General features: G+C 36.4%; 1 protein-coding gene across 1 annotated transcript in view; it reads right to left on the reverse strand.

Annotated features, from left to right (window-relative positions):
* Positions 1-609: 609 nt before the first annotated feature.
* The window catches only part of LOC132107047 (ectonucleotide pyrophosphatase/phosphodiesterase family member 1-like), a 37,550-nt gene continuing 20,875 nt past the window's right edge, over positions 610-17,284 (reverse strand). The window contains exons 17-24 of the mRNA XM_059513189.1: positions 16,579-16,666; positions 13,071-13,255; positions 9,394-9,433; positions 9,167-9,321; positions 5,335-5,461; positions 4,947-5,021; positions 2,005-2,137; positions 610-1,546 (exon numbers count right to left, since the gene is read on the reverse strand). Coding sequence (XP_059369172.1) covers positions 1,375-1,546; positions 2,005-2,137; positions 4,947-5,021; positions 5,335-5,461; positions 9,167-9,321; positions 9,394-9,433; positions 13,071-13,255; positions 16,579-16,666 — 975 coding nt within the window. The 3' untranslated portion in view covers positions 610-1,374. The remainder of the gene's footprint in view (positions 1,547-2,004; positions 2,138-4,946; positions 5,022-5,334; positions 5,462-9,166; positions 9,322-9,393; positions 9,434-13,070; positions 13,256-16,578; positions 16,667-17,284) is intronic.

Genomic DNA, 17,284 nt, shown 5'->3' on the forward strand with positions numbered 1-17,284 from the left:
TTAAACCTCAACAAACTGCACGAACAAAATACATACAACTTAAATATTAAATATTTAACCAATATTCACCAAATACAGCGAGACAATACAATACTTATGACACAATCTACAGTACAACCTTATCTCTGCTTACAAGCTATGAACTGAATAACACAATTAACATACAAATGTAATAAAGAATGTTGATGTATATTTATTGATATCAAAATTGACCTGAGAGAGTGAATCCATTTATTCTCCTTAAAAAGATGCACAGTGACAGTTTTGGTTTTGTTGGATGATGTAATTCTGCATTTTGACCTGAAGGGGCAGTACAAACCACTATTATACACGAGGCAAATAAATCAGGAATTGGCTGTGCATGCTACAGACTGCTGGAAACGGCATTTGTTTCTTTAATTGTAAGACAGTATAATAAAACTGTATATAGCAAGTGACTTTTTGAAAGTTATTCCTGTGGAAAATGTAGCATTCCTGTTGTTTGCCAAACACTCTTGATACAATTTCATTTGAGGATACTCTTTCTTTTTGGAACAGGCAGAATGCTGGACCCACAGTCCAACCACAATTAAATCACTAACATGTGTGCTGCGAAACAGCTTTTATTAGTTTTTGGAAAAAAACTGAAGTTTAGTTTCTCTAGGATTGCTGGGCCAGTTTCTGGTACAGTTGGTACTTCCCCAGATATAAATAGATAGCCTCTGAGAATAAAGATTGCATTAAAGCACAGATCATAAAACGTTTTATTTCCCCATTTTAGGAGATCAAAGACTCTCTGGATGAACTTAAAGCTCAGCTGGGTTTCATTGGTGAACAGATCCATTCCATTCTGAATGTGCCGTCCGTGGCCTGCAAGACGCAGAGAAACGAGGTCTAAGTTCAGAAGCGTTTCTAGAAAGTTTTGAGTGTGGTTTTGAGTTGTAATGTTTCAGCAACAGATATCCTGTCATGGTAAAAACTCAAGCCCGTCAGAAGCTCAACGTCTCTGATTCGCGTCACGTGAAACTGAACCCAATCCTGGAGCCATGAGTAGTCTGAGCCATTCTGGAGAAATAAATGGTAGAACAAAACAGGGTGTGTAAAAAACAGATGCATAACGAGATATGAGAGAGAAACACAACATTCCTTTTTTTAATAAACATATTTGATTAATCTTGTGAAAAAGTACTTAAGGAAATTATATACTTCAAGTGTGAACTGAATATCCAATTTCATATATAGTTCTATCGTCTTTGAAATATGGTTGAAATGTACTAATTTCAGTTTTCTTTCTTTCTTTTTCTTTCTTTCTTTTTTTACTTATGTGGTTAAAAAATTACCTAACAATCAAGTTACTCAGCTACTTCCTTTGTACAATCTTATGGCTGCTGTGGTTTAGATCATGAATAGCTGATCACATACATGACATGTTTCCAGACGATCAGCTCGATGAGGAAGAACGAAAGACACAGCATCTAGAGGACCGTCACACTGTCCGATGGGAAGAGACGAGTTCTTACAACTTGTAAGAATCACAAAGAAATGTGTCGGGATGGGAGCCCCGTTCCTGAAAGCGGAAGAGAATCATTCAGAAGAATTCAGTCGGATGCATTGTTAAACACATTTTAGGCATTATTTGGCCACTAGTAGGCAGTATGTGGACTACCAATAGGTCTAACCCAATGATGCATTTGGCCTAATACATTTTTTTTTCCCTCTCAAATAGTCAGATGTTAGACTTATGCATGAAGTCTGGTCCACTTTGCATCTTGTTCTTGTCATCTTAGACAGGAAAACACGACATTTAAAGTGACCAACCATAGTTTATTTTGATTTTAAAGTTGAATTTAAGGAACATTAAAGCATAATATAAAGTGTTTTCTACTATGGTAATTGTAATAAATACTTCTTGAGCAGCAAATCAGCATATGACAATGGTTTTAGACTGGAATATTTTCAAAATGAAACTGCTCTGTGATATAAAAAAGGGGATCTTTCACACACTGGTTAATTTTGCAAACTTACGGGGTTCCCTTGTTCATAAAGTCATAGTTCCCATTAAAGTCATTGTCAAATATTGGTCCGCTCACAACATTGACTCCATTCAGCTGTCGTGAATACTTCAGCAGCAGAACATCGTGAAACTGATTCCAGATATCTGTCACAAATACATCAGACATGAACAACAGTGACACTATAATCAAGCATGCAAGAGCTGAAAGCCACAGAACAGACACAGGGTTATTATTCATATATTACTAATATAAACACTTACTTGCTTAAAAGTTTAATGTTGGCATTTATGTTAACATTTCATGTGCCAAGTCAACACTTTTTTTTAAGTTAACATATTAAAATAACTGAAACTAAACCTTAATAAAAAAAAAGACATTAACACAAATTACTACAAGTCTAACCAAAACAAAAAAAGAAAACAGAAAATATAACAAAATCTTTAGTAGTATACTAGTGGTAATAAAACAACAGACTCACATGATAACACCAAACGATATGTAAAACAGTGATAACAACGTTCAAGACATAATCACAATGTTAGTGCAGAGTGCGCTCCATAATTCTGTTTACGCGTAATAACTGTATTTAAAATGCTTGATTTGCACCTTGCTGAAGTTAAAAACATCAAGACTATTAAATGACTGAAACCAAAGAAGTTTTTGCAAAAGAACCACAAAAGGATCTTAGTGAACGATGCTGTTTTGGATTCTTATCAATATTAGGTCTATGATAAATGCATAAACAATACACTTGTGTAATCAACCGATAACAGATAAATGTGTTATGAAATGCTGGTGCATCCAAAGTACAAAGCACTCTGTAGATGCACTAAAACACATTACACTGACTTCTAATGCAATGCAGATAGTTAATGTTCTACATGCACGTCATGTTGGTGGAGTTAGTTTGGGAAATGAGTCATTTTCACTTGGATCCGAGGGAAGAAAGTGTTGCAATTACCATTGATGAGTCTCTGAGGTTCAGTTCATTTGGTTCATAGGCATAAACGACTCAATACTGCTTTTTAATACAGCAGCTCTACCTTCATAATTACTTGTGAGGGTCACCTGGTGTAAAGCTTTTTAATTGATTTCTGGAATTATTGAGATGGGTTTTCAGAGTATAACAATTTAACAGGATCATTTCCACAGAGGGTCTGCAATAATGCCATAATGTGCATCCAAAATTATTAAAAAGAAGAATGCTGCTCTATTACGCCAATAACATCTTTGTATTATTTATACAGTTTGTTCTGTGATTTCTCATTATCGTTTACACCCTCAAGATGAGTTTCTTTCTTTTGTCATACAAAAAAAAAGGTATATTTAGAAAAACCAAACAGTTGTTGGTCCCCATTGACTTCCACAGTATGGGAGAAAAAAATACTATAAATGTCAATGGCTACCAGAAACTGTTCGGTTACCAGCGTTCTTCAAAATATCTTCTTTTTTTGTCTTCAACAGAAGAAAGAAACTCATACAGGTTTGGAAGCACTCGAGGGAGACTAACTGATGACAATTTTCATTTTTGGGCGAATTATCCCTTTAAAAGACATAAAATATAATATACTGTTTAAAATATCACTGAGATGCCAATTTAATGTTGGTCTCCAGCCCATTATAAACCCAAAACAGCATGTCTGTCATCTCTGTCTCTGTTCTCTCATCAAGCCCATTTTTGTCTCACTCTGATGAAGCTACGCTGAGAAACCTGCAGATCTTTGGGTGCTCTGTTGAGCATTCCTAGGTGTTTTTTGGCAGGTCAATTGTTCCTGCAGGACTGATTTTGGTATAAATGCTTGCTGGCCTCAATTCAGCTGTAATCAACTGATTCTTATTATAGGGCAGTTTAACTTGAGAACATTTACTGTACCTTTTCAGGGAGTGTTGCATATCTTTATTAAATCAGAGCATTGCTTTCTCATATATAGTCTCATTTATTCTGAATGTGTTTTAAATAGTTTAGTAGGACAACACTAACTCTGTAGATCTGTAGAGTGACACAGCACTGTAGCTCAATGTGCACACCCATGTCTAAGCAAACATTTGCAAAACAGATTGAATTCACATACAATGTGATAAAAACATTCTACTGGATTAAAGTCAGGCATGTCCAGACTCGGTCCCGAGGAGCCGGCCGGTATCCTGCAGAATTTAGCTCCAACTTGCCTCAACACAGCTGCCTGGAAGTTTCTAGTATGTCTAGTAAGATCTTGATTAGATGCTTCAGGTGTGTTTGACAGTGGCCCTCCACAGGTTTGGACACCCCTTTTAATTGAATGTTCATCATTACTAAAAATATTTACGGGTGCCATTATGTTGGGCAAAGTCTTTTGTTATATTAAGATTTTCTGCATTTCTTTTTTCTGACTTCTAGTGTCAATGTATTACACTTTTCCAAACAGAAAGTTATAAATTCTGGCTTTATGAGCTGGAATTCAGAATTACAGCCTTTGAATAAAAACAGGCACCATGTTTACTGGCATGTGGAAGCCATTCTGAATACAACGTTCAGTATTTTTTTTTTTTTTTATGATTGTTGACAAATGCAGTTTTTTTTACAGTTTTTTTTTTTTGCACACATAACAAATAAATCATAATGACCATTATGTTTCCTAGAACTTCATGCTTGAATCTTTAATTAAGTCTCCATTTTAACCAACCTCAGAGCTAATTATGCGAAGATTCTTGATTTGGAGATTTATTCCAGCATGCCGTTAACTTTCCATTTACTTTCCAAGTATACAAGTAATCAGCAAATCTTTTGGAAATATCCGTATTGGCAGTCAGAAGAAAGACATCATGCAGTTCTTGCCAGGACTAACATGCAAATCGCAAGCGTACATGACATAACACAATAAATCACAAAAATAAGAAAGAGATCCCAGTTGTCAGGCTTTGTCTCCCTGCAGTCTGTGTAATGTTATAAGCTGAATGTAAAACACGGCTTACCTTTGAAAGCAGGAAACATGGGCACCATGTTGCTCGTAATCAAGGAGTCTGGCTCAGTTCCTGTAGGACTGAAGTCTGAGGGAGAAAGAAAGCATTTTGTCATGCAAAACAAAACGGATAAAACAAAGTAAACACAACTCTCTTATTACACAGATCTCTGGACACAATGAATGGACAAATTGCAGAATTGAGTGGTTCAAGATTTAAAAAAAAAAAAAAAAAAAAAAAAAAAAAAAAAAAAAAAAACCTTTATTAGCTAATATGACTCATAGCTTTAATCGAACTCGAGGTTCCTTTTCCCATTACTAAAAGAGGTCAGAAAGTGGCATGAATAGTGAGTTTTGTTTAAAGGTCTTATCGTAAATGCAGATTTTCCTGTTGGACTCACTGGGTGGATGCAGGAGGCCAAAGGTCAGAGTGGAATTGTTCTTATAGAATGAGCAGGACGGTCTCGCACTGGCCTGTACACGCACATCTGCACGTACACATGTGTCTGCTGAGGGCTGGACGCTCACCTTCGAAAGAGAGAAGAAAGAAAATCAGTGACCAGAGGAAACAGTGCTTAGTGTTTAAAACACTCATCAAGCGCATGACAGAATTCCCGTTAGAGAGACATTACAAGGAAAATATTTTCAGTGTTTGCCACTTAACAGAGATTTCCTACAGCAAATTAACCAGCTTTGAGAGAAAAGCCAGTTTTTATGAACCGCATCTCTAATCTTGACTTGATAGTAGTTAAAATACATGCTTCACAATCTGACTTTGAAACACTCTGTATGGGATGATTTGATAGTCATGATAGTGTTTAGGCTCTTGAAGTTACTCCCACGCAAAACATGATGAGGCCTGAAGCCTGAAAAACTCCAGCTGTGGTCACATTCGTCATTTCACAGCCTCAGGTTGTGGCTTGTCGTTGTTTTATGTCTAAAGAAAATTAGATAATACAGATGATTTCATTCAGTTCACAAAAAAAAAATATGCTATCATTATCTATTGACCCTAAAAAACATGTTTTTCCATAGGGAAAGAATACTATATATGTGCTGGCATGATCAAGTTCAATAATGACGAAATCAAAATCAACATAAAAATCTATTGAAACCATTTAATGGAACTATTTAATAAATAGGCTGCAATTGTAAACATTTTCCCTGATAGTATTCCTTTAACAAATTAAATTTCAGGCTGTTTCCCACAAAAGGCTATCACATGGTGTCAGAAAACCTGGAATATAGTGTGCAAGACATTCTGGACAAGTAATAAAAAAGCAAGTTAATGAGAATTTCACTGCATTCCAGAGTTTAAGTTTGGTGAACTCTGCCCTGCGAATGTATATCCTGTGAAGACATGTGACCAACAGACTGGCATGACCTCTTATCTGAATTAAAAGAACAAACATTGAGGATTGCAGCTTTGCAGGAAAGTCAAGTACTAGTTCTAGTGCACATGTGTTGACGACCTGTGTTTGCAAACTATATTAAATGAAGTATACAAAGATTATGTATTTGATTGTGAAAAAAAAATTAAGCATACAGTATACTTTGGGCTTCAAGGGATAGTTCACCCAAAAATGAAAAAGATGTAATTAATAACTTACCCTCATGTCGTTCCAAACCCGTAAGACCTCTGTTTATCTTCATGAACACAGTTTAAGATATTTTAGATTTAGTCCGAGAGCTCTCAGTCCCTCCATTGAAACTGTGTGTACAGTATACGGTCCATGTCCAGAAAGGTAAGAAAAACATCATCAAAGTAGTCCATGTGACATCAGAGGGTCAGTTAGAATATTTTGAAGCATCGAAAATACATTTTGGTCCAAAAATAACAAAAATTACAACTTTATTCAGAATTGTCTTCTCTTCCGGGTCTGTTGTAAGAGAGAGTTCAAACCACTGCAGTCTGATGTCACATGGACTACTTTGATGATGTTTCTCTTACCTTTCTGGACATGGACAGTATACCGTACACACAGCTTCAATGGAGGGACTGAGAGCTCTCGGACTAAATCTAAAATATCTTAAACTGTGTTCTGAAGATGAACGAGGTTTCACTGGTTTGGAACGACATGAGGGTGAGTTATTAATGACATAATTTTCTTTTTTTCGGCGAACTAACCCTTTAAGAATTTGGGTCAAAACTGAAGTATGCTTTCATTATTCTTTCAGTTATCTTATGGAGTGACTAGTATATACTTCAAAAACTCTTCAATACTTCAAAATAGTTGTTGTATTGCATGGGAGAAAACAATAAGTAAATACATAATGCAGAGTAAATAATTAGGATTGTCTTTTTTGGATGAACTATCACTTTGAGTTCAGTGACAAAAAAGTACAATAACAATCAAAACACACACTGCATGAAGCCGGGAAAACGCTTGATGAGCGAGTGCAGTTTGTCAGTGTCTCGTTGTGTAGCGTGTTAGCGAGTGTGATGATGATGCTAGAGACTATGATTAACTCTGCGGTCGGCCCACAAAATGAGCAGCACATGCTGAAGGGTGGAGAGTGAGGACCTCTGTCATATTTCCTGACCTCACTGAGCATCACCATTAAACCCACTGTGTATGTACACCTTCCTGTTTGAACTGTCGTTACAAATTTAGTTTGTGAAAAAGAAGTGGGTTTAAATGCACTTAATGTCATCTCATTTCACCAGTGGTTATTCACCCTTGTGAAAAATAAGTGCACTTACTTATATTGATTATGCTCTTATTTTTTTAATTGTACTTTTGAAAATGTAAAGGCCACATAAAGGAATAGTTCACCCAAAAATTAAAATTCTGTCATTAATCACTCACCCTCATGTCAAGACCTTTGTTCATCTTCCGAACACAAATTAAGATATTTGTGATGCATTCCGAGAGCTCTCTGACCCTCCATAGACAGCAAGAAAGGAGACGAATTGTTGAATAAATTATGTTATTACTGTTTTCTTTGCGCATAAAAAAAAGTATTCTTGTAACTTCATAAAATTCAGATTGAACCACATGGATGTCACATGGATTACTTTAACGATCTCCTTGCTATGTTTCTGAGCCTTGATCGTGTATGGGAGGGTTAGAAAGCTCTTGGATTTCATCAAAAATATCTTAATTTGTGTTCCGTAGATGAACGAAGGTCATACAGGTTTGGAACGACATGGGTGAGTAATTAATGACAGAACGCTCATTTGTGGGTGAACTATCGCTTTGTATACTTAGTATACTAACTGTGTAGAAAGAACACTTTTATGACTATGCTTCTTAACAAACTTTTTAAAAGATAAAGGTTTTACCAAAGTACATTTAAAATCATGTTTTAAAAATTGTACTGAATAATATACTAAAGTGCATGTAAGGTGCATCTGTAGTGTGTTATTCAATCAAAGGTAATATATCTGAAATGTACTAAACTGCAAATTCATCATTACAGATGTATACAAATAAAGTATTTAAATGTATTGCATACAAATTTTAACAGAATTTACAGTATATATTAGTTTACCATAAATGCTTGTCAGTACATTTGGCAACATGTTAACTATGAAATAGTATTCAAATTATGAAAAAAGATATAGGCTACTCAGAAGCTTCAGTTGATTGATTTCATGTAAATTTTAACTATATTTTAATGTATCAATTAAAAGCAATTATGTAAAAACATTACATTCATTTGCACTTAGGCATAATATTTCTATAATATACAGTAGTATTACTTTTTAGAAGTATGCTGAAGAATCTTTTTTACAAGTGATTTTTTTCAAGTTCTGTAATAATAAAAAAGGGGTGTAGCTCATTTAAATCCTACAGGACATCTCCAGAAAATAATCACAGGAAAATATCAAATGCAAACCCCTGCAGTGCCACATTGTAACAGCTCAAAATGAGCTATTGTTTCATAGGTCTCGTCCACAATAAACTCCACTTTAAAGACCCCATGATATCACAGTCAGACATAACTGATAGTATATAGATCATAAATATGCTATTGTACTTCTAATTAAAATAATAATAATAATTTTAGCTGATGTATCGGTTCACATTTCAGAATTACAGTCTCTTTTTGGAGGATTCTCAACACGTCTCATCTTGACTCGAATAATAAAATGCTCTCTAGAAAAATAATTTTACTCCCTAATTATAGATTTCACCTTTAACTAGCAATACGAGAAGGAATATGCTCACAAAGAATAAATAGAGGTGCTTATCAAGTAATTTCATGGGGTCTTAAGACTAGTCTTACCGTTGCATTCAAAGAGTAAGAGACCCAAAGGGGCATCAGGATGTTCCTGCTGTATGCGCTGATGTACGCAGTGTGCTGAAGTATACAGTGATCTGACTGCTCCTGAAGAACACGCGGGATTCCGTAAGGCAGATGAACTGGCTTCATGTTAGTGTCTATAAAAAGATGAATAGAGTTTCAAACACAGTGAATGTCAATGTGATCTATTTCACAAAATGATTACTCACTTGAGTTTGAGTTGATGAGCCGCTGGTTCAGACGGTTCACCTGAAAAAATTTGGGGAAATGTACGTCATTACTTCAGTAAAACACTTTCCAGGATTCTTTTATGAATAAAAAGTTCATAGGAAAGCAAATGCTAAAATACAGTACAGTATGTATACTGTGTGCATATTTATACTAGAGACACTAAATCATTTGTAACTGTTAAGCACAAGTGGCTTGACTCAGTTTCCTTTCAAAAACTCATAGACTATGTGATTGAGACAAACCACAGGAAATAAAAATAAAGAAATCCTGACAACACCACTAAGCCAAAAATGAATATGGGATGTGGATCATCATAGACACACAAAAACAACAAACATAACTCAAAGAAATTCCTTGGAGCTACAGACTGTAATCCACTCCACAACATTAACTGCAAGACCAACTCTAAAGGGCAAAAAAGCCTGGAAACATGAGCTACACTTCTTTCCTTTGAACCACGTTTGAATGAAATTCTAAAACTCTATCCACTTATTTTCAGAATTTTAATACAGTATGCAAAAGGTAATATAATTGGCTTTGCAAGACTTTCAAACATGCAGTTCTGGTTACACTACAACTGAATTTAATTTGCATAGTGACAGGCTTTGCCGCATTTTAATTTAAATCCCATTAAAAACACAAAGCAACAATACCAAGTAAAAACTCCTCGAGAGTAAGGAGGAAACCTTTGGGTGGAACCACGAGAAAAGTCATCCTGTTCTCAAGAGTGAGTCATCTAATAACAGCCGGTTCAAAGACACACAGGATTACAACATAAAACACGGCAGACATCTGATTTCAAACTTAAGCTTAGCCTCTGAAGGGAACTAGTCTTGGCCCATAACAAGTCAAATAAAGCATGCTAAAAATGTCCTTAAAATCAAGCATAGCAGTCTATTTGTAGTATCATGATCTGCATTAATCCATCAACATGCAAATTTATACACATAGCATACACCCTCATAAGAAAAGATCTGGGGCAGAACCTTATTGTACATTTGTACCTCATTTACCCTTGAATGGTGCAATTAGTATGTTAAATGTACATTTAGTACTTCAAAAGTACATATTAATAGCTTTTGAAACTGTACACTGTGAAAAGGGAAGATAAAATGGCATAATCCAGACTACACTAAACAGCATGAGATCATGAAACCAACAAAAATGTTATTAGCTTGTGTATTTTTTGTTCATGGTATTTGAGAACAAGGGAATGTCATGTAATCTGTCCCTGTTGGCATCTGTGCGAACTTGACTCAATCTTAAGCAACAGGCGGATTTGTATCAAACAACAATTCATTACATATGGACTCATGGGTCACCTTTTAAAGCACTGAGCACCACTTTAACCACCTTTTTCAGCTTTTAATACTGTCATGATTACATACTGTATGTTGGGGTATGGTTTCCAATTTAAACAGCCCTAACTCTATTTTACATACAAGTATAGCCGAAATCACAGTACAACCATTGTCTTAATCTTATGTGTATGTGATTTCATTAGACAATGTCGTGAATAGGATTTTAGTGCAGAGATTAACATCTTTGAGAGCTGGTTATGTAGTCTTAATGGACCGCGTTTCAGTCATTATAATATTAATTCCGTCATCGGACAACAGAAATTATGTTATAGTAGATAGCAACAGGATTTTTGAGCAACTGGATTAAAGAATGAAGGAAAATGTAAAAGATTGTTCTTTGGTTTGATTTAAAAGTTTTATTGAACATGTTTTTTTTCCACATAAAAACGCAACAGATGACTCAAATTGTGCAAAAATGTGGTAGGCCACTGTTATGATTTGACTACATTTATTGCTTTCTGTTCAATTGAATACTGTAAATTGTACATCCTGGTTAAGAGGAATGCCAAAGAGGAAGCGATGGGACATTACAAAGACTAATATTATGGTATGTAGTATGTTTCAGCTTGATTTAAACCACTATTATTTGGCTGTGTTAATAAACGGACATAATATGAAAATTATGTATCTGTGTCTTGTTATTTATCTTTTGGTATGCATTTCAGAAAAAAAAATGGTTAGGATTCAGGTGTAATTGCAAATTCAGGTGTAAAGGTGCAAATAGTGATTAATCCTGATTAATCCACTGAAAATTCTGATTAATTTGATTAAAAATTTTAATCATTTGACAGCCCTAATATATATATATATATATATATATATATATATATATATATATATATATATATATATATATATATATATATATATATATATATATATATATATATATAAAGAATGGTCACACTTTATTTTAAGGTCCAATGCTTGCTATTAACAAACGATTAACTATCATATTTGCATCAAGAAATTCTTAATTTGCTGCTTCTTAATAGTTAGTAAGTGTGACGAGTGGGGCGGGGCTGAGAGACGTGGGAACAGGAGCGAGGCCAGTGGAGTGATTGGAGATGAGCGACACCTGTTTGACCCACCGGTCTCGAGTCCCACGAAGGAGATGGAAGGATATAAAACTGGAGCGACGACAGTGAAGGACGAGAGTTTTATTTGTATTTATTTGGAGAGCGTTTTATTTGTGCGCAACAGTCGTCCGCGAGGGGCTGATGCGCTGTTTTGTGTTTATTTTGATTATTAAAGTTTCATTTGAATGTCCGCCGGTTCCCGCCTCCTTCTTCCCGATGAATATGAAGTTTGTATTGTTACAGTGGTGCCGAAGCCCGGGAGAAGGAGGGACGTGCTGCTGAAGATCCCTCACCGCTGTGGTGAATCTGCAGGCGAGCCATCGAGCAGGCGAGGAAGTGTGGCGCCATGGACGCTCGAGGCGGTGGGCTGGAGTGAGTTGCCGGGGACGGGCGAGCTCGCTGCCGGCCGCCCGTGATGTGGAGGGGCAGTCTCGGGAGAACAGGAGCGAGGCCGGTGGAGTGATTGGAGATGAGCGACACCTGTTTGACCCACCGGTCTCGAGTCCCACGAAGAAGATGGAAGGATATAAAACTGGAGCGACGACAGTGAAGGACGAGAGAGGACCAGGCCTGGACTTTATTTTGTGTTTGCGTTTTATTTATGCGCGTTTTATTAATGCGTCCGGGAGGGGCTGTTGCGCTGTTTTGTGTTTATTTTGATTATTAAAGTTTCATTTGATTGTCCGCCGGTTCCCGCCTCCTTCTTCCCAATGAATATGAAGTTTGTATTGTTACAGTAAGATAGTTGTTAAGTTTAGGTTTTTAAATAGCTCAACCAGTTCCCATAACATCCAATGTATTTGCTACATTGTTAGAAGAATGGCACCTACGCTAATATATTAGTCTAGGAGAACTGGCCCCTGGCTGAGCTTGGTGTCTCCCAAGGTTTTTTTTTCCCATTCTGTCACCGATGGAGTTTTGGTTCATTGCCGCTGTCGCCTCTGGCTTGCTTAGTTGGGGACACTTATTTTCCAGCGATATTGTCAACTTGATTGCACAGATACGATTTAAACTGAATTGAGCTGGATGATGACATCATTGAATTCAATTATGCACTGCCTTACACTGAAAATTGAGTGTTTGCTGTTGTCATTTTGCATTATTGACACACTATTTTTTCGAATTTAATATTGTAAAGCTGCTTTGACACAATCTGTATTGTTAAAAGCGCTATAGAAATAAAGGTGACTTGACTTGATTTTTGTAAGTGCTGACCTCAGCCTCAGTGAGGGAGTCACAGGTGCAACCCAGAGGGTCCTGTAAGGAGCTGCTAACAGGTTTGCATGTGGATGGTGCCGAGCGCTCTGCGGGGTACACCGGCTGGTGGGGTGGGATCTTCAGCAGATGGTTTAAACTGCCATGGGTGCCGTTATTAGGGGCAGGAGCAATACCCAGCAAATCTAAAGAGACATACACAGAAGAATAAACTGTTAGAAGATGCTTTTCACCAAAACTACTTACAATACAATGCAAAAATCATGATATTGTCAAATACCAGTAAGAGCAGTCTTTATGTTAAGATGTAAAGCTTTAAAGGGATGGTCCACCCAAAAATGAGAACTGTGAAAGCATTTACTAATCAAACAGTTACAGTTCCCATTGACTTTCACTGTATGGACAAAAATTCTACAACTGAAGTCAATGTTTTTTGTTTTTTAACAGAAGACAGAAAGTCAGGAATAAATGGCATGAGGGTGAGTAAATGACTGACTTTTCATTTTTGGGTGGAGAATCAACTTAAAATCAGGGTTGCCTGGCTATAGTGAGATTGTGATGACATTGGCCTAAAAGAGTAGGAAATCCTGTTAAACACCCCCGTGACCGGTACTATTTGTAGTCCCAAATACCCAGTCAGGATTATTACATATAACTAGAGTAAAGAGAAAAGAAGAGTGGGTGAGAAAACCAGACATTATGTAACAATGTTGGGAAGTTAACTGTGAAGTTACAAGCTGGTCATAATTTAAAGTTCATCAAGTAAATCTAGTCAATATACACTTTAAAAATTAGTTAGCTACATTTGTTTTTACTTGACCTTGCAATTTTTAATCAGAATGTCATAACTCAATCATTTGAACTGTCCCCATCCTACATTTCTTTGTCTTGTCACAATACAAAAGAAACAATCTGTTGCTAGTTCAGTTACATTAATAGCTTTTCAACAGATCAGTTTCCACTAAACACTATTTTTAACCCAACATTTTTTACATGGTTGGACAGCAGCGTTAACCTCAACATTATATTAATTGTAATGTTATTGAAATAAATAGTACATTATAAAACAGTTCCAGTTTCCTTACTGCAAGTTATGTTATTATGCAAGTTGTGATGACTAGTGAGTCATTGAATCATTCACTTAACCAATTCATTCAAAATCAGCAATTCATTCAGCATTGAAAGATTAATGCTGCAAGTTGCTTGGACACAATCAAGTTAAAGGATTAGTTCACTTTCAAATAAAAATTTCCTGATAATTTACTCCCCCCATGTCATCCAAGATGTTTACGTCTTTCTTTCTTCAGTCTCGAAAAAAAAAAATCAAGGTTTTGGATGAAAATATTCCAGGATTATTCTCCTTATAGTGGACTTCAATGGCTACCAAACGGTTGTAGGTCAAATTTACAGTTTCAGTACACTGTACAAATTGTGAATAAAAACAGAATGCAATGATGTGGAAGTTTCAAATTTCAATATTTTATTCAGAATACAACATAGATGACATATCAAATGTTTAAACTGAGAAAATGTATAATTTTATGAGAAAAATAAGTTTATTTTAAATTTCATGGCATCAACACATCTTAAAAAAGTTGGGACAAGGCCATGTTTACCACTGTGTGACATCCCCTCTTCTTTTTATAACAGTCAAACATCTGGGGACTTAGGAGACAAGTTGCTCAAGTTTAGGAATAGGAATGTTGTCCCATTCTTGTCTAATACAGTTGCTCAACTGTCTTAGGTCTTCTTTGTCACATCTTCCTTTTTATGATCCGCCAAATATTTTCTATGGGTGAAAGATCTGGACTGCAGGCTGGCCATTTCAGTACCCGGATCCTTCTTCTACGCAGCCATGATGTTGTTATTGATGCAGTATGTGGTCTGGCATTGTCATGTTGGAAAATGCAAGGTCTTCCCTGAAAGGGATGACGCCTGGATGGGAACATATAGATCTTGGATATACCTTTCAGCATTGATGGTGCCTTTCCAGATGTGTAAGCTGCCCATGCCACACACACTCATGCAACCCCATACCATCAGAGATGCAGGCTTCTGAACTGATCGCTGATAACAACTTGGGTTGTCCTTGTCCTCTTTGGTCCGGATGACATGGCATCCCAGTTTTCCAAAAAGAACTTCAAATTTTGATTCGTCGGACGACAGAACAGTTTTCCACTTTGCCACAGTCCATTTTAAATGAGCCTTGGCCCAGAGAAAACTCCTGAGCTTCTGGATCATGTTTAGATATGGCTTCTTTTTTGACCTATAGAGTTTTAGCCGGCAACGGTGAATGGCACTGTGGATTGTGTTCACCGACAATGTTTTCTGGAAGTATTCCTGAGCCCATGATTTCCAGTACAGTAGCATTCCTGTATGTGATGCAGTGCTGTCTAAGGGTCCCAAGATTACGGGGATCCAGTATGGTTTTCCGGCCTTGACCCTTACACAAAGAAATTGTTCCAGATTTTCTGAATCTAAGGATGATATTATGCACTGTAGATGATTATAACTTCAAACTTTTCTCTGAGAAACTCCTTTCTGATATTGCTCCACTATTTTTCGCCGCAGCATTGGGGGAATTGGTGATCCTCTGCCCATCTTGACTTCTGAGAGACACTGTCACTCTGAGAGGCTCTTTTTATTCCCAATCATGTTGCCAATTGACCTAATAAGTTGCAAATTGGTCCTCCAGCTGTTCCTTATATGTACATTTAACTTTTCTGGCCTTTTATTGCTACCTGTCCCAACGTTTTTGGAATGTGTAGCTCTCATGAAATCCAAAATGAGCCAATATTTGGCATGACATTTCACAATGTCTCACTTTCAACATTTGATATGTTATCTATATTCTATTGTGAATAAAATAAAAGTTTTTGATATTGCAATCATGCTGTAGTTGGATTGTTACCAAAACAATGAGTTTAAATCTTGGGGGAATCAATTCTGAATGGGTTTATTTAACAAGTGACTCACTGAAATGAAAATGACTTGCTTCTATAACAACAATGTATTATTATACGGATGTGTTTGATTTAGTTTTGCCACCCACTGGAAAAATGTAGATAAGTTAGTGGCATCACTAACTATGTAACTTCCCAACAGTGGTGTCAGACGATAAGCTGCCAATGATGGCCACTTTGCTTCGAAGTGGGTCATTAAGTCCTTCACAGTGATTGGGAATGACGGAGATGGTGATGGGGGAAAAAAAGACTCTCATAGTTCTGCACAATTTCCCACAAGACTTCTCTTGGATTTAAACCAATATGAGCTCAGGACCTCACAAATCCTATGTGAGGGCTGACCATTTGCCGTTAGTATGTTGCTAGATTTAGAAACTTTTTATGAGTGTTAACGAATGTGTGAACATAATCATCATAATTTAAACAACACATTATACACTTAATACACTGTTCCAAATCAAAGACGAAGAGAAGGAATATGGCTGCTATCAGCAAAAAAAATTAAAATAAAATGTATATAAATATAAAATAAAAAATAAACCTACCACATAGGAGGTTGTAGATTTCAATATTCTCAAAGGGAGGCACATTTGTCTTAGAATGGATACCTGGTCCATGTCCAATAAAAATGGCCTGCAAACAGTTACATTTCATTCATTAAATCACACATCTGGTTGTCTTCAAGTTTGAAAAAGTTGTTTCAATTGTTGAAAGCTGTGTTTGTCGAATATTTGACCTAATATTTCATAAAAAAAGATGCAGATGCCACTTAAAATTTTGTTATCTAATGTGATGAAATTTAGACCTTTTCAAATGTGTGGCTTTAGTATCCAAGTACTATTTGGGGCCCCTAGATATGACAACAAAACACCCACGACAGCTCCAAAAACACAGACCACAGTTAAAAATAACTGAAAGCACTTATTTTGATTTGCAGTGATAGAGAGACACACATTCCACTCGACTCTGGCTGAAACATTTTAGTACTAGAAACTAGACTGATCTCATTTCCTTGACACAGAGTCACAAAGATGAAAAAGATCCTCCTTAAAGTAGATTTCACTTTATTAAGATGGCCTAAAGTAAAGCACTTGCCATAATAACCATCCCTGTGGTTGTGACTAGCTTGGCAATTTACTTCAACTAGTTAGACTGCTGCCTCGTAAGAGTTCCTGTAAGAGGTTTTTGGAAAGCCTGCCAGATGCATTGGACATTCCTAGACAACCACATAGACCAGGGGGCGCAGATGGC

Source organism: Carassius carassius, chromosome 27, assembly GCF_963082965.1.
Source record: "Carassius carassius chromosome 27, fCarCar2.1, whole genome shotgun sequence".
Lineage (NCBI taxonomy): Eukaryota > Metazoa > Chordata > Actinopteri > Cypriniformes > Cyprinidae > Carassius > Carassius carassius.